General features: G+C 43.6%; 1 protein-coding gene across 1 annotated transcript in view; it reads right to left on the bottom strand.

Annotated features, from left to right (window-relative positions):
• LOC115462208 (probable ATP-dependent RNA helicase DDX60) overlaps window positions 1-25,278 on the bottom strand; it is a 348,344-nt gene that overhangs the window by 72,567 nt on the left and 250,499 nt on the right. Inside the window, exon 31 of the mRNA XM_030192222.1 lies at window positions 947-1,147. Coding sequence (XP_030048082.1) covers window positions 947-1,147 — 201 coding nt within the window. The remainder of the gene's footprint in view (window positions 1-946; window positions 1,148-25,278) is intronic.

The following is a 25,278-nucleotide window of genomic DNA, read 5'->3' as shown; positions in this document are numbered from 1 at the left end:
GGAACTACTGGGCCAAACAGAAATCGCATGTATAGAGGCGGCAACAAAACTCTGTGAAAGGCAAGTCAGTGAGGGAAAGAGGAAAACAAGTTCACTATAGGTTTTTAAGGTGGTAGCAAAAAATGTTGCGAGCAAAAATACATACCTTTAGAAAACACATTCTTTCTCTCTCTCAAACCAAGAGGATGAGGACAAACAAAATTATAAGGAAAAGCAAGGAGATACAGGGCAAGTATCTAGATCAGGGTTGTCCAACCTCGGTCCTCGGCTGCAATGCAGTCAGGTTTTCAGGATTTCCCCAATGAACATGCTTGAGATCTATTTGCATGCACTGCAAATAGATCTCATGCATATTCATGGGGGAAATCTGAAGCTGGACACCTCCGATCTAGACAATGGCTGAAACAGAGGAGAATAATGCCCAATTAATAAAATAGCAATACAATTTTCTTTATATACATGGGAAAGTTTTCAACAAGAATTTGGGGGAGTAAAAGGGAGTTTATCCTTGGAGAAGGGTCCCTCCCCCATCTAGAGGGGAAATAGCATGGTGCTGGGAGCAAGCCGAGGAAGAGTCTGCAAGATATATTTTTAAGTCCCCAAAGGTATTTCTCAGCAGGAAATCTGCACTTGCATTCTCTGTGGGTACTTTTCGTCTGAACATTCTAAGGAATAAATTCTACATTTTCATTGTAGTACACACTACATCATTTATTTATATATAACAGTTTATACAAATGCATATAAAAAGGTACTTGTAAAAAACTTTGCAATACTTTTCCATCTTCTTTTTGTTAGGTTATTTTGTATTCATTGGTGATGATAGTTTTGCATCATGCTCTAGAGTAGGTGACATATCAATGCACTATATAATCAATACTCAAAACCAATGAGAAAACACTTTCTGAGATGTCAACACAGTTTAAAATAACACTACGTTCTGTACCTTTGCCTTGGCATCCTCTTTATCATCCGCTTTTGCAGCCAGTAACATAAGTCGCAGCACCAGGGTGATGCTCAAAGGGAACTGGCCTTTCAATTCAGGTACATTTGCTTTAATGAGCTTTTCTACCTTGGGCAGTGGAATATCATAGAAAAACACATTTCCAATTATATCCTGACCACGTCTTCCAGCACGTCCAGACATCTAAAATAAGAGTACAGAATCTGAAAACAGAGCAATGCTGTGTATGCAGTCTGGCATGTAGTGTTTTGTCTTCATTTGCTGAGTGGTAGCTGAGCGTGTACAAAAAGGAGAAGCAGGACAAACTCTCCACAGAATGCCAAAGAAAAGCCACATAGGAACAGAGGGCGACAAACTTACTTAAAGCCCAGGACAGAATGTTCAAAGATTCTTTATTTAAAGGCACCAGGGAAATGACCCAACACGGGTCCATGTTGTGGCGGATGCACCCACCTGCCTCAGGTCACAAGAAAGTCCATAGGCGTAGACTGGGGAGGGGCGAGGGGGGGCAATGCCCCCCCCAAACGACGACGAGGCGCCGCTGCGCCATTAGTTTAAAAAAAAAAACACATGCAGGCACGCGCTCCTCTCCATCCGCTTGGCTTCCCTGCCCTCTCTGTCTGCGTCCCGCCTTCCTCTGACGTCAGAGAAAGGCGGGACGCAGACAGAGAGGGCAGGGAAGCCAAGCGGACGGAGAGGAGCGTGTCCGTCCAACCCTCTCTCTTCCCCCCTCCCTCCGGCGCAGGCAGCAGTCTTTTCAGCGTTCCTGGCAGCGGTAGCGATGTACACGCTGCCTTCGGCTCTGCCCCAAAGCCTTCTCTTCAAGTTCCTGTTCCCGCATAGGTGGGAACAGGAACTTGAAGAGAAGGCTTCCGGGGCAGACCGAAGGCAGCGTGTACATCGCTACCGCTGCCAGGAACGCTGAAAAAGCTGAAGACTGTTGCCTGCGCCGGAGGGAGGGAGGAAGAGAGGGGGTAAACGGAGTCATGATCTTGGACCTCGCGGGGGGGGGGGGGGCAGTAGAAGGAAGATGGATGGAACTGGGAGGGGTGGGGAGCAGAGGGAAGATGGATGGTACTGGGAGGGGTGGGGTGCAGAGGGAAGGAGCAAGAGATGGATGGGACTGGGAGGGGTGGGGAGCAGAGGGATGGACCAGGAGATGGATGGGATTGGGAGAGGTCATAAGTACATAAGTAATGCCATACTGGGAAAAGACCAAGGGTCCATCGAGCCCAGCATCCTGTCCACGACAGCGGCCAATCCAGGCCAAGGACACCTGGCAAGCTTCCCAAACGTACAAACATTCTATACATGTTATTCCTGGAATTTTGGAGTTTTCCAAGTCCGTTTAGTAGCGGTTTATGGACTTGTCCTTTAGGAAACCGTCCATCCACTTTTTAAACTCTGCTAAGCTAACCGCCTTCACCACTTTCTCCGGCAACGAATTCCAGAGTTTAATTACACGTTGGGTGAAGAAACATTTTCTCCGATTTGTTTTAAATTTACTACACTGTAGTTTCATCGCATGCCCCCTAGTCCTAGTATTTTTGGAAAGCGTGAACAGATGCTTCACATCCACCTGTTCCACTCCACTCATTATTTTATATACCTCTATCATGTCTCCCCTTAGCCGTCTCTTCTCCAAGCTGTATAGCCCTAGCCTCCTTAGTCTTTCTTCATAGGGAAGTTGTCCCATCCCCGCTATCATTTTAGTCGCCCTTCGCTGCACCTTTTCCAATTCTACTATATCTTTCTTGAGATGCGGCGACCAGAATTGAACACAATACTCAAGGTGCGGTCGCACCATGGAGCGATACAACGGCATTATAACATCCTCACACCTGTTTTCCATACCTTTCCTGATAATACCCAACATTCTATTCGCTTTCTTAGCCGCAGCAGCACACTGAGAAGGTTTCAGTGTGTTATCGACGACGACACCCAGATCCCTTTCTTGGTCCGTAACTCCTAACGTGGAACCTTGCATGACGTAGCTATAATTCGGGTTCTTTTTTCCCACATGCATCACCTTGCACTTGCTTACATTAAACATCATCTGCCATTTAGCCGCCCAGTCTCCCAGTCTCGTAAGGTCCTCTTGTAATTTTTCACAATCCTGTCGCGATTTAACGACTTTGAATAACTTTGTGTCATCAGCAAATTTAATTACCTCGCTAGTTACTCCCATCTCTAAATCATTTATAAATATATTAAAAAGCAGCGGTCCTAGCACAGACCCCTGAGGAACCCCACTAACTACCCTTCTCCATTGTGAATACTGCCCATTTAACCCCACTCTCTGTTTCCTATCCTTCAACCAGTTTTTAATCCACAATAGGACATTCCCTCCTATCCCATGACCCTCCAATTTCCTCTGTAGCCTTTCATGAGGTACCTTGTCAAACGCCTTTTGAAAATCCAGATACACAATATCAATATCAGGCACAGCAGAGGGAAGGAGCAGAAGATGGATGGGACGGAGGGATGGTGAGCAGAGGGAAGGAACAGAAGATGGATGGGACTGGGAGGGGTGGGGAGCAGAGGCAAGGAGCAAGAGATGAATGGGACTGGGAGGGTGGGGAGCAGAGGGAAGCCTACTGGAAAGAAGACACTGCATAAAACAGAAGACACTGGGACCAAAGCAAATAGAAAAACTAAATGATCAGACAACAAAGGTAGATAAAAGTATTTTATTCATAATTTATTAATTGAAATGTGTCAGCTTTTTGAAATGTGCATCTGCGATATTTTGCCTGTAAATTTCAATTCCTTCCTCCATATTAGCATATTCATTTGCATATGTATATATGCAAATGATATGCTAATATGCTCCGCCCATTCTTTGCCCCCCCAAATGAAACAGTCAAACTACGCCTATGCAAGAAACACTGTGTACAGAAAATAAAATAGAACAAAATTACAGAGCATATTCAAAATCATGGATTAATGAGACAAAGTCAACATGGATTTAGTGAAGGGAAATCTTGCCTCACCAACTTATTACATTTCTTTGAAGGGGTGAACAAACATGTGGATAAAGGTGAGCCAGTTTATATTGTGTATCTGGATTTTCAGAAGGCGTTAGACAAAGTACCTCATGAAAGACTCCAGAGGAAATTGGAGAGTCAAGGGATAGGAGGTAGTGTCCTATTGTGGATTAAAAAATGGTTAAAAGATAGAAAACAGAGAGCAGGGTTAAATGGTCAGTATTCTTAATGGAGAAGGGTAGTTAGTGGGGTTCCCCAGGGGTCTGTGCTGAGACCACTGCTTTTTAACATATTTATAAATGACCTAGAGATGGGAGTAACTACTGAGGTAATTAAATTTGCTGACGACACAAAGTTATTGAAAGTCGTTAAATCGCGGGAGGATTGTGAAAAATTACAAGAGGACCTTACGAGACTGGGAGTCTAAATGGCAGATGACGTTTAATGTGAGCAATTGCAAAGTGATGCAAATGGGAAAGAGGAACCTGAATTATAGCTACATCATGCAAGGTTCCACGTTAGGAGTCACCGACCAAGAAAGGGATCTAGATGTCGTCGTTGATGATACATTGAAACCTTCTGCTCAGTGTGCTGCGGTGGCTAAGAAAACAAATAGAATGTTAGGTATTATTAGGAAAGGAATGGAAAACAAAAATGAGGACGTTATAATGCCTTTGTATCGCTCCATGATGCGACTGCACCTCGAATATTGTGTTCAATTTTGGTCGCCGCATCTCAAAAAAGATATAGTGGAATTAGAAAAGGTGAAGAGAAGGGCGACGGAAATGATAAAAGGGATGGGATGACTTCCCTATGAGGAAAGGCTAAAGCAGCTGGGGCTCTTCAGCTTGGAGAAAAGACGGCTGAGGGGAGATATGATAGAGGTCTATAAAATAATGAGTGGAGTGGAACAGGTAAATGTGATGCGTCTGTTTATGCTTTCCAAAAATACTAGGAGTAGGGGGTATGCGATGAAGCTACAAAGTAGTAAATTTAAAACAAATTCAACTCTGGAATTTGTGGTAAAGGCGGTTAGCTTAGCAGAGTTTTAAAAAAGCTTGGGTGGCTTCCTAAATGAAAAGTCCATTGACCATTATTAAATTGGACTTGGGGAAAATCCACTATTTCTTGGATAAGCAGCATAAAATGTTTTGTACTTTTTTGGGGATCTTGCCATGTATTTGTGACCTGGATTGGCCACTGTTGGAAACAGGATGCTGGGCTTGATGGACCTTTGGTCTTTCCCAGTATGGCAATACTTATGTACTCTCTCAACAATCACTGCTCCAGAGCTGCAGCAACCCGTAAGAAGCCTTGCTGGTTACATTACTCCTTTCCTGTGTGTAACTATACAAATAAAGATGCACTACTAAAAAGCACTGATCATGAATAACCTGTGTTAAAAGCAAGTGTATCATTAGCATATTCCTTAACTTATTTATTCACACACTTTTGTGTAACATAATGTTTTTACTTTGTATGTCCATCTCTCCGTTATCAGCCATCTCTTCTGTTTTCAAGACACGTTTTTACGATACATGTTTTCATGACGTAAGTTACTTCTTTTAATTTTATATTTTAACATGTTTTGGTACATTGTTTTATGCTTGCTCTGGGATTGGTAGTATAGAATGTTGCTGCTATTTGGGTTTCTGCCAGGTACTTGTGACCTGGATTGGCCACTCTTGGAAACAGGATACTGGGCTAGATGGACCATTGGTCTGACCCAGAAAGGCTATTCTTATGTTCTTATTTATTATTTTTACACTTTTTATGCATGGTTTGACATTCTATTTTATTTTCTGTACACAGTGTTTCTTGTGACCCCTGAGGAAGACAGCTGCATCTGCTGAAACATGTACCCATTTTGACCCATTTCCCTGGTTCCTTTAAGTAAAGAAACTTTGAATATTCTGTCCCAGGCTGGAAGTCAGTTTGTCGCCCTCTGCTCCTGTGTGGCTTTTCTTCAGCTGAGTGTGTACACCATAATTGGGGACAGGTTTAAAAGGATGCACATAAAGAAAATAATCCTAACTGTATGTACGTAAAGCTGTGTTCCACATGAATAAGAATTGTGAAGGTTTACAAAATCATAGATTCATTTTATTTCATTTAACACATATATAATCTACTCCTCTTTGTAATTCTGAGTGAAGTACAAAAATACATATACAATATAACAGTAAACATGACAAATAGCACTATAAAAATAAATTAAACCATCATTAACATTGAAAAGCTAATCTAAATACAAAGGATTTCAGTCCTTTACTAAAATGCAAGTAATGCATCTCAAGCTGATTTCTAATGGTAATTCATTCCACATTTTTGTAACAATTACTATGAATGTATGAGTATGGGTGTACACTTTGTAAGTCAAAGAAATCAGAGGGACAGTTAATAGGAAACAGCTATTTATCCTTTTAATGTGGCATAGCTACAAAGTTCATGAATACCTGTGGACTTTAAATCAGTTCACAAACAAATGGGGTCTTTTACTAAAGTTTAGCTCGAGTTATCTGCAGCAGGGCCCATTTTATTCCTATGGGCCCTGCAGCAGACAACTCGAGAAAAGCTTTAGTAAAAGACCCCTAGAAAGTAAAACATACTTTCCCTTTGAAAACAGTCACGATAATCTGCACCTGCTTTTTCTGCAAGTATTTTTTTCCATGGGAAAAATACACTTAGAGGTCCTTTTTTTAAGCCGCGGTAGTAAGTAGCCCGCAGTAGTGTGGGCATGTGGAACTGCCATGCACCCAGGCCACCCTATTTTTTGTATGAAGATGGTAAATGGCCGTGCATTAATAAAACAATTGGCATGTGGCCATTTACTGCCTGAGCTCTTACAGCCTCCTATTTAATAAGCGGTAAGGGCTCATGCTCTAACTTGGCAGTAATCAGTCAGTGTGCACCACTGCCTGATTACTACTATGCACGCCTATACCGTGCCCCTGTGCACCAAAATCAGAACTACCGCCGGGCAGCTGGGCACACCCAGCAGTAGTGCTGATTTCCTGCAAGCTACCCGTGTAGTAGCCCTACCGCCCTTTAGAAAAAGAGCCCCATAATTTTGAAATGCATTGTTGATTCTCCCACCTTGGGAACTCCTTCACAAATTGAAGGTGAAAGTGCATGTGTTGTGGAAAACACATATTTTAAGCCACATGTAGAGTGAGCATTTTTCAAAAAACCCTTTAATCCAGGTAAATTGGGGGTCCTTTTACTAAGGTGTGCTAACAGATTTAGCATGCGCTAATGATTAGCCCGTGCTAAATGATATGATGCCTATTATATTCCTATGGGCGCCTTATTATTTAGCGCAAGCTAAATCTGTTAGCGCACCTTAGTAAAAGGACCCCTTAGTATTTACCTGAGTAAATAGTTTTTGAAAATTGCCATTCCCTTAATACTATGACTAGAAAACACTCCAAAAAAACTGTTAGCAGTTATAAAAAACTTTTAAGAAAGTATTTTTTCAATCAATGCATATTAAGCTAGTAGTATACCTAGATTTGAAAAATGGTTGGACCCCAAATAGGAGGCTCAAGAATAAACTGAGCATCCCAGGTACAGGTCCCAAATTATTAAACTGGATTAGTAGTAAATGGGATTCATTTGGAAGAGTGATTAACTTCAGAGATTGGTCCTTGGACTGGTTCTGTTTAAATCCTTGTGGATAATATAGCAGAAGGATTTGAAGGAAAATTTTGTCTTTCTGTGGATGGCACAAAGTTGTGGAACACAGTGGACACCCTTGAGGAAGTAGACAAAATGAGATCTAAAATAATTAGATGACTAGTCAAATGCTTACATAGTAACATATTAAGTGACGGCAGATAAAGACCTGAACAGTCCATCCAATCTACTCAACAGTCACATTCATTATCAACCTAAGATTAAATCAGCAATGAACATGATATTATATACTTAATCATGGTCTTTCTTTGGTGTTTCTGGGACATAGACAGTAGAAGTCCGCCTGGCTCTGCCCTTATGTTTCACCTACTGGAGTTGCAATCAAATCTCACTCCAGCCTATCCGAATCTGTCTTGTTATTTGCAGGACACAGACTGTAAAAGTCAGCCTGGCACTGTCCTCACGTTCCAAATAATTGGAGTTTCCGTCAAAGCTCTATCTAGCCCATCTTAAACCAGATCGCTAAATGTGGGTGTCAGACTGGACAAGCCAGCCCAGCACCGGCCTTTAGTTGATGCAGCCAGAATTGTCATCTAAGCACCACTTGACATGCAAACACATATAAAAAAAAAATTAAGGCACCACCGCCCTCGGGAGGGCATTCCAAGCATCAACCACCCTCTCTGAGAAAAGGAATATTCTGACATCTGTCTACATAAAACGCACCTCTAACGTTCTAATGAAGCCTCCTAAAATCCCAACATTCTAAATCCGTGGTGGTGTAGATCACTTTTCCTCCATGAGTGTCTACCCCGCCCTCGCGTCACAACGTGATGACGTCGAGGACGGAGCACTGACACTCAGCGAATGGCATCGCTCACCCGTTGCTAAGCGAGTGAGAGTCAGAATGGAACTGATTGAGTCTATTGTCCGCTGCTGCTAGGGTGCCCAAGGCCCGCCATGCCATTGTCTCAGGATGCCATGGGGACTCTCCTCTCAGTCGTACCCCAATCCCCATGCCAGCCGTTTTCAAGGATTCAGAGTGCAGCTTCTCATGGAAACGGCAAGGGCACCCTCTCTGCTATACTCTGCCTCCCCGCACACCAGACAAGAGTGTCCCACTCATCAGTCGTATATTCCCACATCGCTGCCAGTCTTGGAGTCAGCCTCAGCCACTATTCCTTCCTCTCCCAGGTTGCCACCGCTACCACCCTCCACCCCCCTCAAAAGGTCGCCGCTGCCACTGCTAAACCCTCCACCACAGGTGACCACCATCGCTCCCCCCCCTCCGTCCAACGTCAGCTACCGCCAGTACAAAAACAAACACCACAAAAAAACCAACAAAAAACCTTTCCAAAAGGGAACCGGAGGCAGCCATTGGCTGTCAGCTTTGCCACCGCTACCACCCTCCACCCCCCCCCCCAAGGTCGCCGCAGACACTGCTGAACCCTCCACCACAGGTCACCACCGCTCCCCCCCTCCGTCCGATGTCAGCTGCGGCTGGTACAAACAAACAAAAACAAAAACCCTACAAAAAAGCTTTTAAAAAGGAAGCAGGGCACCGCAGGCAGCCATCGGCTGTCAGCTCTGCATCCGCTCCTCCTCTCAGCTCTGACGTCACTGCCCCGGAGGAGCGCTGCAACGTGAGAGGTGAGAGGAGGAGCAGATGCACAGCTGATGGCTGCCTGCGGTGCCCCGCTTCCTTTTTAAAAACATTTTTGCAGGTTTCCTTTTTTTTTTGGTTTGGGGGGTTGGAAGAGGAGCTCCTGCACAGCTGTCTCCACTGTAGCCCAAGGCTAAGCAAGAGTTAAGGCACAAGGAGGGGGAGGATGAGGGCAGGAAGGGGTCCAGAGACGGAGGGGGAGGGGGTCCTGACAGCACAGACGAAGGGGGGAGGGGGGATCCAGAGACCTGAGAGGAGGGGTGGAGACTGACCAGAGAGGGAGGGGGAGGGGTCCTGCGACAACAGAGCGGGAGAGGCAGGGGGAGGGGGTCCTGTGAATACAGAGAGGGAGGGGGGAGGTATCTCTGTCACACACACAATCTCTCACACACACTCTCTCTCTCTCACAGTCAGTGTCTCTCTCACTTTCATACACTGTCTACAACACATCCTATGTCTCACACTGTATCACATTCACTCTCTATGTGTCACACAGTCACTCTCAAACACTCTCTCAATCTCATACACTCTCGATCTCACAGAGTCTATGTATCGCACACATACTCTCTCACACTCTATCTCTCACACACACACTGTATCTGTGTTAAACACTCTCTCACACTCACTGTGGCTCACATACGCACTCACACACAGTCACTCTCACACACACTCTCTCAAACATGCACACTCCGAGGAAAACTTTGCTAGCGCTCGTTTCATTTGTGTCAGAAACGGACCTTTTTTACTAGTTACTCATAAGTCTACTACCCCGCAACTTCAATTCATGTCCTCTAGTTTTAACATTTTCCCTTCTCTGGAAAATATTTGTTTCTATATTAATACCTTTCAAGTATTTAAACATCTTTATCATATCACCCCTGTCCCTTCTCTCATCTAGGGTATAAATATTCAGGTCTTCCAGTTTCTTCTCATATGTTTTTTGGTGCAAGTCTCATATCATTCTTGTCACCTTTCTCTGGACTGCTTCAAGTCTTCTTACATCTTTAGCTAGCTACAGCCTCCAAAACTGAACACAACACTCCAGGTGGGCCCTCACAAACAACTTGTACAAAGGCATCAACACCTCCTTTCTTCTGCTGGTTACACCTCTCCCTATACAGCCTAGAATCATTCTGGCTATGGCCACCACTTTGTCACACTGTTTCTTCGCCTTCAGATACTCAAGATACTATAACCCTAAGATCCCTCTCCCTGTCTGTGGATTTCAAACTCTCACCACCTAACACATACGTCTCCTGTGGATTTCTACTCCCTAAGTGCATAACTTTGCACTTCTTTGCACTGAATTTTAATGGCCAAACACTAGACCATTCTTCTAGCTTCAGCAAATCTTTTTTCATGTTTTCCTCATGTTTTCCATTCCCTCGGGGGGGGGGGGGGGTCAACTCTGTTACAAATCTTGGCACAGAATAGTGATGGAATTCAAATAGGCATGGGGTAAACAAAGAGGAACCCTTAATGGCAAGAGAATGAAAACCATCCATTCGGGTAACCTTTGGAAGTAATTTATGCAGAGCAGCAACTGAAGAGCACTTTTCCAAAATTCAGTCCATTTTATTTGTCAGGTTTGAATTATGTGATAATTTTGTTCAGGGAAAGATTAATTTTTAATATCTTTTTGAAACCATTATATTTACAGTTAAATACGCATGGAGTTGATTGCAGGATCTAAGCTGATGATATTTGTGTAATCCTATCCCTGGGGAGGGGAAAACACTTCAGTCCTAGAGGCTGGAGACAATCAGACTTGGATATAGGCGCAACCAGTAAAAATCTTTATTGGTATCTCACTAAGCCAATACAAAATAATTGTTTTAAACTGAAATTTTCTCTAGAAATAGGCATTTTCCCCATAGTTTTAAACTCAAACCTTTTCTAGAGGTAGAAACTAAACAGCCAAAAACTCTTGTTCTAAAAGGCAGTTATTTTCTGTTCCTTGACTGCTGGAGAGGTAGCTCATCCAGCGACCTCAATTAACTGTTAATTAAGGTGTGGGGAAGTAGAATACTTGCATAGGTTGCTGAGTCAGCTTCAAACAGCCTGTTTAAAAGAGGCCCCTTAGATTCAAAACTATATAAAGAGGAAAGGTCCCACTGAACTTTCTTTCTGAGAAGTTCCGAGAGAAGAGGACATTTCCCTGGTAAGTGAACACTATTTTGCTTTGTGCTTTGGGAACTTAAAGATTGGGGTTTAAAGGAGGAATTGTAGGTTAGTGTTAGGCAAAATAAAAACATAAAAAGCAAATTTTATCAACTAATCTCCATAGTCTTTTCCATTTAGTTTTAAAAACTTTGTACCACAGCATTAACAGATAGAATCTAGCAGACACTGCAGGATCCAGATTAGTATTAATGGGGAATAAAGAGAGAGAGAGAGAGAGAGGGAAAAGCAAGCAGGACCTAGTTTAGTATTAAGGGGGGAATAAAAAGAGTGAGAGAGAAAAGCAAGCATCATTAACTAGTTGCCATAGAGGGGCATAATCGAACGTCGCCGGCGAAATAGTTCGCCGGCAATCTATTTTGGCGGCGGCACTACAGCTGGCCAGAACCGTATTATCGAAAAAATGGCCAGCCATCTTTTTTTCCGATAATACAGTTTAGCCCGGCCAAATGCCAGAATTCGCCGGGTTTCAGATCGCCAGTTTTGTTTTTCAGCGATAATGTAAAAAAATGCCGGCCATCTCAAACCCGGTGAAATCCAAGGCATTTGGTAATGGGAGGAGCAAGCATTTTTAGTGCACTGGTCCCCCTGACATGCCAGGACACCAACCGGGCACCCTAGGGGGCACTTTTAAAAATTCAAAAAAAGCTCCCAGGTGCATAGCTCCCTTACCTTGGTGCTAAGCCCCCCAAATCCCCCCCAAACCCACTCCCCACAACTCTACACCATTACCATAGCCCTTGTGGGTGAAATGGGGCACCTACATGTGGGTACAGTGGGTTTTGGGGGGGGGGGGGTTGGAGGGCTTAATATTTACCACCACAAGTGTAACAGGTAGGGGAGGGATGGACCTGGGTCTGACTGCCTGAAGTGAACTGCACCCATTAAAAACTGCTCCAGGGACTTGCATACTGCTGTCAGGGAGCTGGGTATGACATTTGAAGCTAGCATACAGGGTGGTAAAAAAAGGTTTTAATTTATATTTTTTTAGTGTGGGAGGCGGTTGGTGACCACTGGGGGACTATGAGGACATCATCCCCCATTCCCTCCGGTGGTCATCTGGTCAGTTGGGGCATCTTTTTGAGGCTTGGTAGTGAAAATAAAAGGAACAAGTAAACCCGGCGAAATACTGATTAACGCTGCTTTTTTTTTCCATTATCCACGAAAGCCGGCCTTCTGGTAGTCATGCCCATGCCCGCCCATGTCCCGCCTTCGCTACACCGCCGACACGCCCTCTTGAACTTTCACCGGCGGGGCGACGGGAAAGCGGCGATGCTGTCAAAAAAGCCACTTTCGAATATACCAATTTCGCCGCTTTTGAGAGATCGCAGGTTTATGTCAGGAAACGACGATCACTTTCGAAAATAAGCCTGATAGTGTACAAATCCTTTTCCCATAGTTTTAAACTGAAATTTTCTCTAGAAATGGGCATTTCCCCCATAGTTTTAAACTGAAACCTTTTCTAGATGTAGAAACTAAACAGCCAAAAACTCTTGTTCTAAAAGGCAGTTATTTTCTGTTCCTTGGCTGCTGGAGAGGTAGCTCATCCAGCGACCTCAATTAAGTGTGAATTAAGGTGTGGGGAAGTAGAATACTTGCATAGGTTGCTGAGTCAGCTTCAAACAGCCTGTTTAAAAGAGGCCCCTTAGATTCAAAACTATATAAAGAGTAAAGGTCCCACTGAACTTTCTTTCTTAGAAGTTCCGAGAGAAGAGGGCATTTCTCTGGTAAGTGAACACTATTTTGCTTTGTGTTTTGGGAACTTAAAGATTGGGGTTTAAAGGAGGAATTGTAGGTTAGTGTAAGGCAAAATAAAAATATAAAAAGCAAATTTTATTAACTAATCTCCATAGTCGGAAGAAGTGAAGTCATGGGAGCGATGGCAGCCTAAACGCTGAGCTCCTGACTGCCCATAACAAAACGCAGTGATTCCCTACCGTTTAAAGAGGCTAAGGAGCGAAAATTTGGCGGCGGTGAGCCTCCAATAGTGCAGATGCTGGGAACATGGCTGCGAAGTGCCTCGACAACAGCAGATTGTGGATCCATACTTCGTGCGGCACGAGAGGGCGGCCTAAGCACCAAATTCTCCATAAGAAGGGAGGGAGAGAGTTCCGTCCGCTGGTCCCGCGCTAATCAGTGGAAAAGAGGGACTGATCGTGGATCCCCCGGTGTGGCAGAGCCAGAGAAGACATGGAATTGAGCGCTGCAGTGACAAACCTCTCCCAATTTACCTATAGGGAACCACGAGGCAAATCAATATGGCGGCCAGTGAAGAGGAAAATGCAGCAAGCAGAGAGCGGAGACGCAATCCCTCCACAGAGAACAGTCGAGAGGAGGAATCCCCTCCAGTGCTACGAACTCTGCTACATGAAATTCGCTCTGATTTAAAAGCGATGTGAACTAATTTAGCCAAAATGGGGGCAGATCTCAGAAGTGAAATTAAAGAGCTGGGTCACAGAATTGAAGAAACGGAGACCCAGCTTGAGGAACAGGCGGAGACTTTGGGGGCATTAGACCGGAAAGTGACTGAGATAGACTTGGGACACGAAACTATAACTGACAAGATAGAAGACCTGGAAAACTGCAGTCGGCGGAACAATCTCCGGTTTCGGGGGCTGCCGGAATCTCCCACCTATCAAGACAATGAAACAGTGATCCAGCAGATAGTTTGTGCACTGGTGGCAACCCCCGAATCGCCTCTAGAACCCGAGCAGGTACTATTGGACAGAGCCCATAGAGCCTTAGGGGCAACAAGGAATAACCTCCCCAAAGATATTATTGCATGTTTTCGCGATTATAAGCTAAAAGAATGTGTTCTCCATGCAGGCGCCAAAAACAAGATTTCAAATGGGATACATATAAAGTGGAGATATACCAAGATTTTAGTGCTGAAGAGAAAGGCAGACCTGAAACCGGTCACTAGAAAATGAAGGAGATGGGGATCCGCTATAGGTGGAGACACCCCTTTGCACTGATCTTCTATAAGGATGGGAGACAACACCAGGTGAAAACGATAGCGGAAGCCCGCGAACTGTTACCCGAGGATGTGACAACAGCAACACCCGCACGCACGGGAGAGATGCGCTCACAGACGACCATGAGAAACCATCCGAAGTGGCAGAGGACAGGCCATAAGCGTCTCCAGCGCCAGCAATCGGCTGGGCGCATCACTTGAAAAAAAAAACTCTTGGGGTAATGACAAAGACTTGGTTCCTATGAGGCTGATATTGTTAGGCTTATGTTCGGGGGAATATAGCATACAGGGGAAGGTGGGACAGTGGAGGGTCCGCCCAAGGGGAAAAGTGAATGTGGAGAAAGAGGAGGGGAACGTTGCAACCTAGGGAATATAGTTGCAACATGTAATTAGAAATGGGTAGGGGGGGGGGTCACCGCCTGTCACGTTTACAAAGATGGAAACTGGGTTTGTGAGCCCTTGGGCCACTGCCGAGGAGCGGCAGCAGCAGGCAAAATCCCCCCACACCAGAAGCAAGGCAGAACAGACGTACTGGCAAGTCCAGGCAAGTAGTCAGGTTCAGGCAAAGGTTCAAAAGGCAGGTGGCAAGCAAAGGTAAGTCCAGGTTCAGGCAAAGGTTCAAAAGGCAGGACTCTGGGCTAAGACTCCCAGATTAACTAGAACCAGGCAGGAATAACAGGCAAGAAACCAGACTGGGCATAAGTGCAGCAAGCACCAACATACCAGGGCCTTAGGCGATGCAAAGTCAACTGCAGAGAGATTCCAAAAGGCTAATAAGCCCAGCAGCACCTGGAACTCAGCTGCCGCAATCACCAGGCAACCACAGGTGCTGTGCAGGCTCAAACACCCCAAGTAACCCTGGCAGCCTGGAAGATCCGGACCGGACTCAGCAGAAATCTGGAACGGGTCATGGTCCATAGCAGCCACCCGTTCTGGCCACCAGAGGGCGAGGAAAGCACAGACGTAACACCGCCTCTCTAAAAAGCACCATCTTTGAGATGAAGCAGGTGCTCTGGATTTGGGGAAGGGGGATGAGGGGGGATGCTTAGAGGGGGGAGTAGGGGGAATTTGAACCAAATGGGGAGGGTGCAAAGTTGGGGAGGAAGGGAGGAGGGGGGGCCAAGATGTTATGATTTACATAATGGTGATGAATACGTTGAAGATATATTACTACAAGTTATATGATGTTTAAATGTATAACAGTAAATGTAAGAGGCCTTAATACACCACAAAAGCGTAGACAGGTATTTAGAGAGCTGGTTCGGCAAAAATCAGATGTAGTGTTCCTTCAGGAGACTCATCTGCGGAGGAACCACGAGCATCTGATGAAACATAAGAGTTTCCCTATTGTTCATTGTGCCTCTCATATGGCAAATAAAAAAACACAGGGAGTACTGATTGCACTGTCGGGATCCCTCCCACGGCAAGTACACACAATAGTAAAAGATAAAATGGGACGATATATATTGATGACAGTTTCACTATATAATAAACAATACACCCTGATATGTATATACGCTCCTAATGTGGGACAGAGGGAGTTCTTAGAGGCAGTGGAAAAGGTGATACAAGAGAACATACAAGGAGAATTACTGGTGGGAGGAGACTTTAATCTCACGATAAATCCTAAATTGGATAATTCGGGAGGAAGGGTAGAATATGCTAAAACAGACGGAAAGGCCTTTCTAAGATGGATGGCTCGTTGGGACCTAGCGGACCAATGGAGAGAGACACATGGGACAGAGAGAGATTATTCCTTTTTCTCCCCAAAACATACTACATATTCACGGATTGACTATTGGATGGGAGGTGGAGTGATATGAAACATTAAGCGCGTGCAGATAGAACAATGTAGCTGGTCCGACCATTCGATGGTGATATTAGACGTGGCCTGGAGGATGGGAAAAACAAGGAGGAAAATATGGCGTTTAAATGAAGCAATCCTGCTAGATCCCCATAACGTCCGAGAAATCGAAAAACATATAAGAGAATATATACAGTTTAATGATAACGAAGTGGTGAAACCGGCTAGTCTATGGGAAGGCCTGAAGGTAGTCATAAGGGGCCAACTCATAGCAATGCAGGCTCATATTAATAAGAAAAAATTAGATACAGAAAATGATCTCAGGAGACAGCGAATCTAGAGAACACTCATAAAAAAGACCCAGCAGACAGTAAAAAAGCAGATGAAATATGCCAACTTAAAGCGCAACTCAACGAAATACAATTGGCGGATATCGCAACACAATTAGAGCAAGTGCAAGAGCATTATGAATTCGGAAACAAAGCAAGCAGACTATTGGCCAGTAAGCTTAAAAAACAGATGCAACGCAATTACATATATAGTATACATAAGACTTCAAGGGAACTAACAACACAAACAGAGGAAATAGCAGAGGTGTTTTGGGATTTCTATAATCAATTATACCAAGTAGAACAAGATATAACAAGGGAGGAAATGGAGCAATATTTATAAGATCTTGACCTGGTTAGAGTGACCAAAACAGAACAGGAGGCTTTATCAAAGGCTATAACTTTAGAAGAAATTGAAGAAGCAATAGTAGACCTCCCAAATAACAAATCCCCTGGACCGGATGGTTTCCCGACCAGATTTTATAAACGATTTGCAAAAGCACTGGCTCCTATATTGCTGAAAGTAATTACCTCTTTTGAGGAAGCACAAGAGCTGCAATACTCATGGAGGATGGCAGAAGTGGTCATACTCTTAAAACCAGGCAAAGATCCGCTCCAGTGCGGCTCTTACCGACCAATATCTCTATTAAACACCGATTATAAAATCTTTACCAAAATAATGGTACGCCGCCTCCAAGAGGTAATGCCACGATTGGTGCACGAGGACCAGGCTGGCTTTATTGCAGGGCGCCAAACACATGACAACATTCGAAAACTACTTCATATTATACAACAGGTACAGGGTGAAAAAACACCGTCAATAGTTTTTTTGGTTGATGCTGAAAAAGCATTTGACCGAGTAAATTGGGAATTTCTCTTTAAGGTTGTGACCCAGATAGGCATAGAGGGACGATTTTTGGCATGGCTGCGACTGCTATACACAAAACCGATGGCGGTACTAAAGATAAATGGGACACATACTAACACATTAGAGCTGCATAGAGGCACACGACAAGGCTGTGCAATCTCCCCATTGCTATTTGCATTATCAATCGAACCCCTCGCTAGGATGATCCGAGCGCACAAAGACATAAGGGGAGTGGTTCGTGGGCGGCGAGAACATAAAATAATGCTTTTTGCTGATGATGTCCTCCTGACACAAACTCATCCAATGCAATCAATATGGGAGGCAATGGAGGTGATGGCCCGCTATGGGAACATGTCGGGTTTCAAAATTAATATAAATAAATCAGTGATATTAAATCTTACAGTTGCACCTAGGGAGATACAAGAGATAAAGGACAACTATCCGTTTGTATGGGCAAATAAGTAAATTCACTACTTAGGGGTACAGGTCACCCCGGAAATAGGGGGGTTATATCAAGCAAATTACCCCCCAAAAATGAAAGAACTCTTTGAGGAATTGGATAGGTGGGAAGGTCTCACCATCTCGTGGCTGGGAAGAATCCATGCCATAAAAATGATACTTCTACCCAAGATCCTGTATCTGTTCCTGGCCATCCCGGTACATATCCCAAAAAATTTCTTCTAACAGCTAAATAGGAAAATGTTCGCATACATCTGGAGAAAAAGACCTCCTAGGGTAAACAGGGCCATGATGTTTCAAACAACCACAGAAGGGGGGATGGGAGTACCAAACTTTTATTTGTATTATCAGGCAGCCCAATTGAGAGTATTAGCGGAATGGACTCCCAGAAACAATACATTATGGAGACAGGGGACCGAAATTCTGTCCATAACTAAAAGGGTTCCAGTGGGATTAGCCTCCTACTGGATACATGGCTCCGGACGCGCAGGAAAGTCTTTCTGGAGAGAAGATACTCTCTACAAATGGCTAGATGTGGGGCTCCGGGATTCCCATTAGGGGAGACAGAGAACATATATAAAAGATGGGCTCACAAAGGGTTATATATGCTGGGCCAATTATGGAATAATGGGGGGAATCAAGATTTGAAGAACTAAAAGAGGAATATGACTTAGAGGACCGGGAAATGCCGTTCTACCATAGCTTGAGGAACTTCATAAAAAGGCGGGCAGGAGAGGAACTGGAACTCGCGGAAACAGCACTGGAGAGGGCAATTAGAGGAGGAGGGGGCAAAGGGGGGGGGGGTGACAAGATTATATAGGGCACTATTAAAACTCTCCACCCCTCAAGACCGCTATATCAGACGATGGGAGGAGGTTCTTCACCAAACATTTACAAGGGAAAGCTGGGTGAGGGGAATTAGATACCTATTGAGCGCCTCCATCACCCAGTCGGTGGTCGAGAATGGATATAAAATATGGTACTGCTGGTACTACACACCAGATAGACTACAAAAGATATACCCTAAGGTATCAGCGAATTGTTGGAGAGAATGCGGTATGAGAGGCACATTTTTGCATATATGGTGGGAATGTCACAAGATACAGAAATTTTGGACTCAGATCCGAACAATAGTTTACCAAGTAACAAAGATAGACTATCCTAACCGGGCGGAATATTGCTTATTGCATTTCCGCCCAGGAAAATGTAAGCCACATCAACATAAAATGGCTAGTCAGATCTTTGCAGCAGCCAAATTGACAGTGGCATGGGCGTGGAAACAGATAGAGATGCCACAAATTCAAGCTGTAAAAATTAAACTTGATTATTTGTACCAGATGTCGAAACTGACTGCACTGAGAAAAGGCCACTTACATAGGTTTCAACAAATTTGGCAACCATATGAACAGATGAGAGAATCTTATACATCATCACATTAAGTGGGAGGGGGAGGGGGAGGAATGGGAGAGGGATTGTTAGAGTTGGTTTGCAAGCTTTGTTATCGAAGAAGAGGTTATTAAGTTGTACACATGTTGACATTTGCAAATCTGAATGGATGTAATTAGTATGTTAAAATATAATAAAGAAATTAAAAAAAAAAACTAATCTCCATAGTCTTTTCCACTTCGTTTTAAAAACTTTGTACCACAGCATTAACAGATAGAATCTAGCAGGCACTGCAGGATCCAGTTTAGTCTTCCCACCCACCCTCCCCAACAACCGCCCACCACTAGGACAACTCTTCATTTACAGTCAGTTATTGTAATTAGGGTAAAACGCAAGGAGTGCCCTTACAGAGTTTTAAATACATTTCATTACCATCTAAGAAGGAAACACTAAATAAATCATACAATATACTATATAAACTAAAAGACACTTTTATATTAAGTTAATATCCTTAATACTGTAGCAAGTTTTAAGTTATTGAAAAACTCAAAAACACTAAGATGGAGTCAGCAGTTCAGCAGCGAGAGAGGTGCTATCCAGTCTTTTGCATTGAGTGTCACATATATGATTATCTCCCAGTTGATGAGATATCATATGTTTGTGCCCAATGCAAAGAGCTCTTAGCTCTCAGAGAACATGTCCGTTCTCTTGAGGCTAGAGCAGCAGACTTGGTGGAGCTGAGGGAGACAGAGAGGTACATAGAGGAGACCTACAGGGATGTTGTAGAGAAGTCCCACCTCCAGTCTTGTAGCCTTTGTGCTACCTTGGAGGAGGGAGGTCTCCTAGAAGGAGAGCATCACCCTGGTGAAGTGGGAAGTACTCCTGTAGCCAGGACCTGCCCACCAGGGGATGTACTATCCTCTCACACCGAGGATATGTCTCCAAGTGCTGGCCGGAAGAGAAAGGTTAGGACAGCTGTTGTAGTGGGTGATTCGATCATTAGGCATATAGATAGCTGGGTGGCTGGTGGATGAGAGGATAGCCTGGTGACTTGCCTGCTTGGTGCGAAGGTGGTGGACCTCACGCGTCACCTAGATAGGATTTTAGATAGTGCTGGGGAGGAGTCGGCTGTCTTGGTACATGTGGGCACCAATGACACAGGAAAATGTGGGAGAGAGGTTCTGGAAGCCAAATTTAGGCTCTTAGGTAGAAAGCTTAAATCCTCTAGGGCAGCATTTTTTGAAATGCTACCCATTCCACGTGCAGGGCCCAAGAGACAGGCAGAGCTCCTGAGTCTCAATGCGTGGACGAGACGATGGTGCAGGGAGGAGGGTTTTAGATTTGTTAGGAACTGGGCAACATTCTGGGGAAGGGGGAGCCTATTCCGAAAGGATGGGCTCCACCTTAACCAGGGTGGGACCGGGCTGCTGGCAACAGCATTTAAAAAGGAGATAAAGCAGCTTTTAAACTAGAAATGGGGTGTTGAGAATTGAGGGGTCCCGAGGCCCCCCAAGAAGGCTGGAGTGACCTTATATCTGACTCCATCTCTAAATAGCACTAGTACTGGGGCAATCAGGGAGTTGTAAAGTTCTAAGAGGAATTGCCACTGAGAGAGACGTTAGATCTAAGGGACCCGCATTAGTCCGCCTCTCAGCACTGGCAAGGAATAGATACCAGCCTTATGACAAACTGGATTTAGGTTACAAGTTATACAATGCAGCGAATGATAGCCTGATATAGCAAAAGCATTTATACTTACAGCCTTTGAACATTAAGTGAAGCCCACAAATCATCATTTGGAATGAGGAGTTTATTTGCCAAGGTATAAGTCAAATCAGTGATTGACAACAGGCACGTACAATCAATTAATTATAGGAATATGATAAGCTGCAAACAGGTGTTAATTATTTCCTACTCTTTTATAATTTCTTTTACCAATTAGAGGAATTACAAGGGAAAGCAATTAGGTAATTTGTCAATTCTGCTGGACACATTGGTTTCCCTTGGAGAGAGAGTGCCAACCCTTTTCTCGCTAGCTTAAACCAGGAAAAACCCTGATTTTTATAGGTGCCCTCAGGATATGGGTAATATGACAGTAGATATAGTACCTGATTGGATCTATGCTAATGTCATGGTTGTCACTGATTGGCTCATGCTAATGAGTAGCTTCTATCTTACTAACATGGTTTTGTCTTTAGCTCGCTTGACCACAAATCTTAAGCAAGACCCTGCTCACAGGAAAGTCTCCCTCCTCTCTTGGACAGCTAGTTCCCTATTTTCTTTGCACCTGGCATGACTCACTCATTTCTCAACTTGTTTTTCTAACTTACATTACAGAGAAAATTCCACTTTGTAACAGATACAGCTTCCATTTTGTGTTGAAATCCTCCATTTTGTTTCCATATCTATTAACTTTTCCTAATTTAGCTTATTTAGGCCTCAATCTGGGCTACAAACTAGGCCATACTTTTCCAGTAAGCTCCCAGTTGTGTCAGACATCAGATTTCTGACTCAGCCAAGGTCTGTAATGGCCTGAGCTCTATGACTGGGCCCTCCACCATTCCAGTGGGGGGGGGGGGGGGTCTCTAGCTGTACCATAATTATACAGGGGGGAAGGCCGACAGTCGCTCAAAAGCGCATGGTTTGTGATAAGGTATCTTTCAAAGATATCACCAAAACAGGGAAGATAGGGTATCCTGATAGTGAGGTTGCAAAAGAGACCATAGTGGATCAGGTGTCCTTAAATAAAAATAAAAATAAAAATCGGACAAAAGATTGCAAATTAATACTGTCAAGTACTGAGCATGATGTAAATAGGAACAGCAAACAGTTTCAAATGTCTATATGCGAATGCCATGAGCCTAAGAAATAAGATGGGAGAGTTAGAATATATTGCACTAAATGAAAAATTAGATATAATAGGTATCTCTGAGATCTGGAGGAAGGAGGATAACCAGTGGGACACTGTCATACCGGGGTACAAATTATATCATAGTGATAGGGTGGATCGAATTGGTGGAGGGGTAGCATTGTATATTAACGAGAGCCTTGAATCAAATAGACTGAAAATTCTGCAGGAAACAAAACACATCTTGGAATCACTGTGGATTGAAATTCCATGTGTAAAGGGGAAAAGGATAGTGATAGAAGTGTACTACCATCCGCCTGGCCAGGATGAACAGACGGATGCAGAAATGTTAAAGGAAATTAGGGACACAAACAAACTGGGCAACACAATAATAATGGGCGATTTCAATTACCCCGATATTGACTGGGTAAATGTATCATCGGGACACGCTAGGGAGGTAAAAGTCCTTGATGAAATCAAGGACAGCTTTATGGAGCAGCTGGTACAGGAGCCGATGAGAGAAGGAAAAATTCTAGACCTAGTCCTTAGTGGAGCGCATGATCTGGTGCGGGACGTAATGGTGCTGGGGCCGCTTGATAACAGTGATCATAATATGATCGGATTTGATATTAGCTTTGAAGTATACATAGGAAATCAAACATGTTAGCGTTTAACTTTAAAAAAGGAGATTATGATAAAATGAGAAGAACGGTGAAAAGAAAACTTAGAAGAGCGACTGCGAGGGTCAAAAATTTACATCAGGTGTGGATGCTATTCAAAAACACCATCCTGGAAGCCCAGGCCAAATATATTCCGCGTATTAAAAAAGGAGGACGGAAGACCAAACGATAGCCGGCGTGGTTAAAAAGTGAGGTGAAGGAAGCTATTAGAGCTAAAAGAAAATCCTTCAAAAAATGGAAGAAGGAACTGACTGAGAATAATAAGAAATGGCATAAGGAATGTCAAGTCAAATGCAAAGCGCTGATAAGGAAAGCTAAGATGGACTTCGAAAAAAAGATTGTGTTGGAGGCAAAATTTTTTTTAGGTATATTAAAAGCAGGAAGCTGGCAAAAGAATTGGTTGGACTGCTAGATGACCGAGGAGTAAAAGGGGCGATCAAGGAAGACAAAGCCGTAGCGGAGAGATTAAATAAATTCTTTGCTTCGGTCCTCACCGAGGAAGATTTGGAAGTGATACCGATGCCGGAAATGGTATTCAAAGCTGACGAGTCGGAGAAATGTAATGAATTCTTTGTAAACCTGGAGGATGTAATGGGGCAGTTCTACAAACTGAAGAGTAGCAAATCTCCTGGACTGGATGGTATTCATCCCAGAGAACTGATAGAACTGAAAAATGAGCTTGCAGAGCTATTGTTAGAAATATGTAACTTATCCTTAAAATTGAGTGTGGTACCGGAAGACTGGAGGGTGGCCAATGTAACGCCGATTTTTTAAAAAAGGTCCCAGAGGAGATCCGGGAAATTATAGACCGGTGAGTCTGACGTCGGTGCCAGGCAAAATGGTAGAGACTATAATTAAGAACAAAATTACAGAGCATATTCAAAAGCATGGATTAATGAGACAAAGTCAACATGGATTTAGTGAAGGGAAATCTTGCCTCATCAATCTACTACATTTCTTTGACGGGGTGAACAAACATGTGGATAAAGGTGAGCCAGTTGATATTGTGTATCTGGATTTTCAGAAGGCGTTTGACAAAGTACCTCATGAAAGATTCCACAGGAAATTGGAGAGTCATGGGATAGGAGGTAGTGTCCTATTGTGGATTAAAAACTGGTTAAAAGATAGAAAACAGAGAGTAGGATTAAATGGTCAGTATTCTTAATGGAGAAGGGTAGTTAGTGGGGTTCCCCAGGGGTCTGTGCTGAGACCACTGCTTTTTAACATATTTATAAATGACCTAGAGATGGGAGTAACTACTGAGGTAATTAAATTTGCTGATGACACGAAGTTATTCAAAGTCGTTAAATTGCGGGAGGATTGTGAAAAATTACAAGAGGACCTTAAGAGACTGGGAGACTGGGCGTCTAAATGGCACATGACGTTTAATGTGAGCAACTGCAAAGTGATGCATGTGGGAAAGAGGAATCTGAATTATAGCTACGTCATGCAAGGTTCCACATTAGGAGTCACGGACCAAGAAAGCTATGTAGGTGTTGTCGTTGATGATACGTTGAAACCTTCTGCTCAGTGTGCTGCGGCGGCTAAGAAAGCAAATAGAATGTTAGGTATTATTAGGAAAGGAATGGAAAACAAAAATGAGGATGTTATAATGCCTTTGTATCGCTCCATGGTGCGACTGCACCTCGAATATTGTGTTCAATTCTGGTCGCCGTATCTCAAAAAAGATATAATGGAATCAGAAAAGGTGCAGTGAAGGGCGACGAAAATGATAAAGGGGATGGGACGTCTTCCCTATGAGGAAAGGCTAAAGCGGCTAGGGCTCTTCAGCTTGGAGAAAAGGCGGCTGAGGGGAGATATGATAGAGGTCTATAAAATAATGAGTGGAGTTGAACGGGTAGATATGAAGCGTCTGTTGATGCTTTCCAAACATACTAGGACTAAGGGGCATGCGATGAAGCTACAATGTAGTAAATTTAAAACGAATTGGAGAAAATGTTTCTTCACCCAACGTGTAATTAAACTCTGGAATTCATTGCCACAGAATGTGGTAAAGGCGGTTAGCTTAGCGGAGTTTTAAAAAGGTTTGAACGGCTTCCTAAAGGAAAAGTCCATGGACAGTTATTAAATGGACTTGGGGAAAATCCACTGTTTCTGGGATAAGCAGTATAAAATGTTTTGTACTTTTTTGGGATCTTGCCAGGTATTTGTGATCTGGATTGGCCACTGTTTTTCCCAGTATGGCAATACTTATGTACTTATGTTCTCTCTGGAGCAGGTTGTCACCCAGTAGCCGGCCGCACAGACTGAATAACAAAACTGCTCCGCAAAAACTTTCTTAACCATCACATATATACTGTTATAAGTTTCATTTCTCCTAAATCATGTGATTTCTCCAAAACTAACTTGTGGTCATATATGGATTTTCCTGTTTCCTTCCATTACACAATATAGTAATATACAAAAATGGCAATTTCCTCCATTGTATCATCCTATAGGAAGGAATATATATATTCAATATATTTTCAAAATTGTGCA

This window comes from Microcaecilia unicolor, chromosome 2 (genome assembly GCF_901765095.1).
Source record: "Microcaecilia unicolor chromosome 2, aMicUni1.1, whole genome shotgun sequence".
Taxonomy (NCBI): Eukaryota; Metazoa; Chordata; class Amphibia; order Gymnophiona; family Siphonopidae; genus Microcaecilia; species Microcaecilia unicolor.
This window is presented reverse-complemented; position numbering and strand designations above follow the sequence as displayed.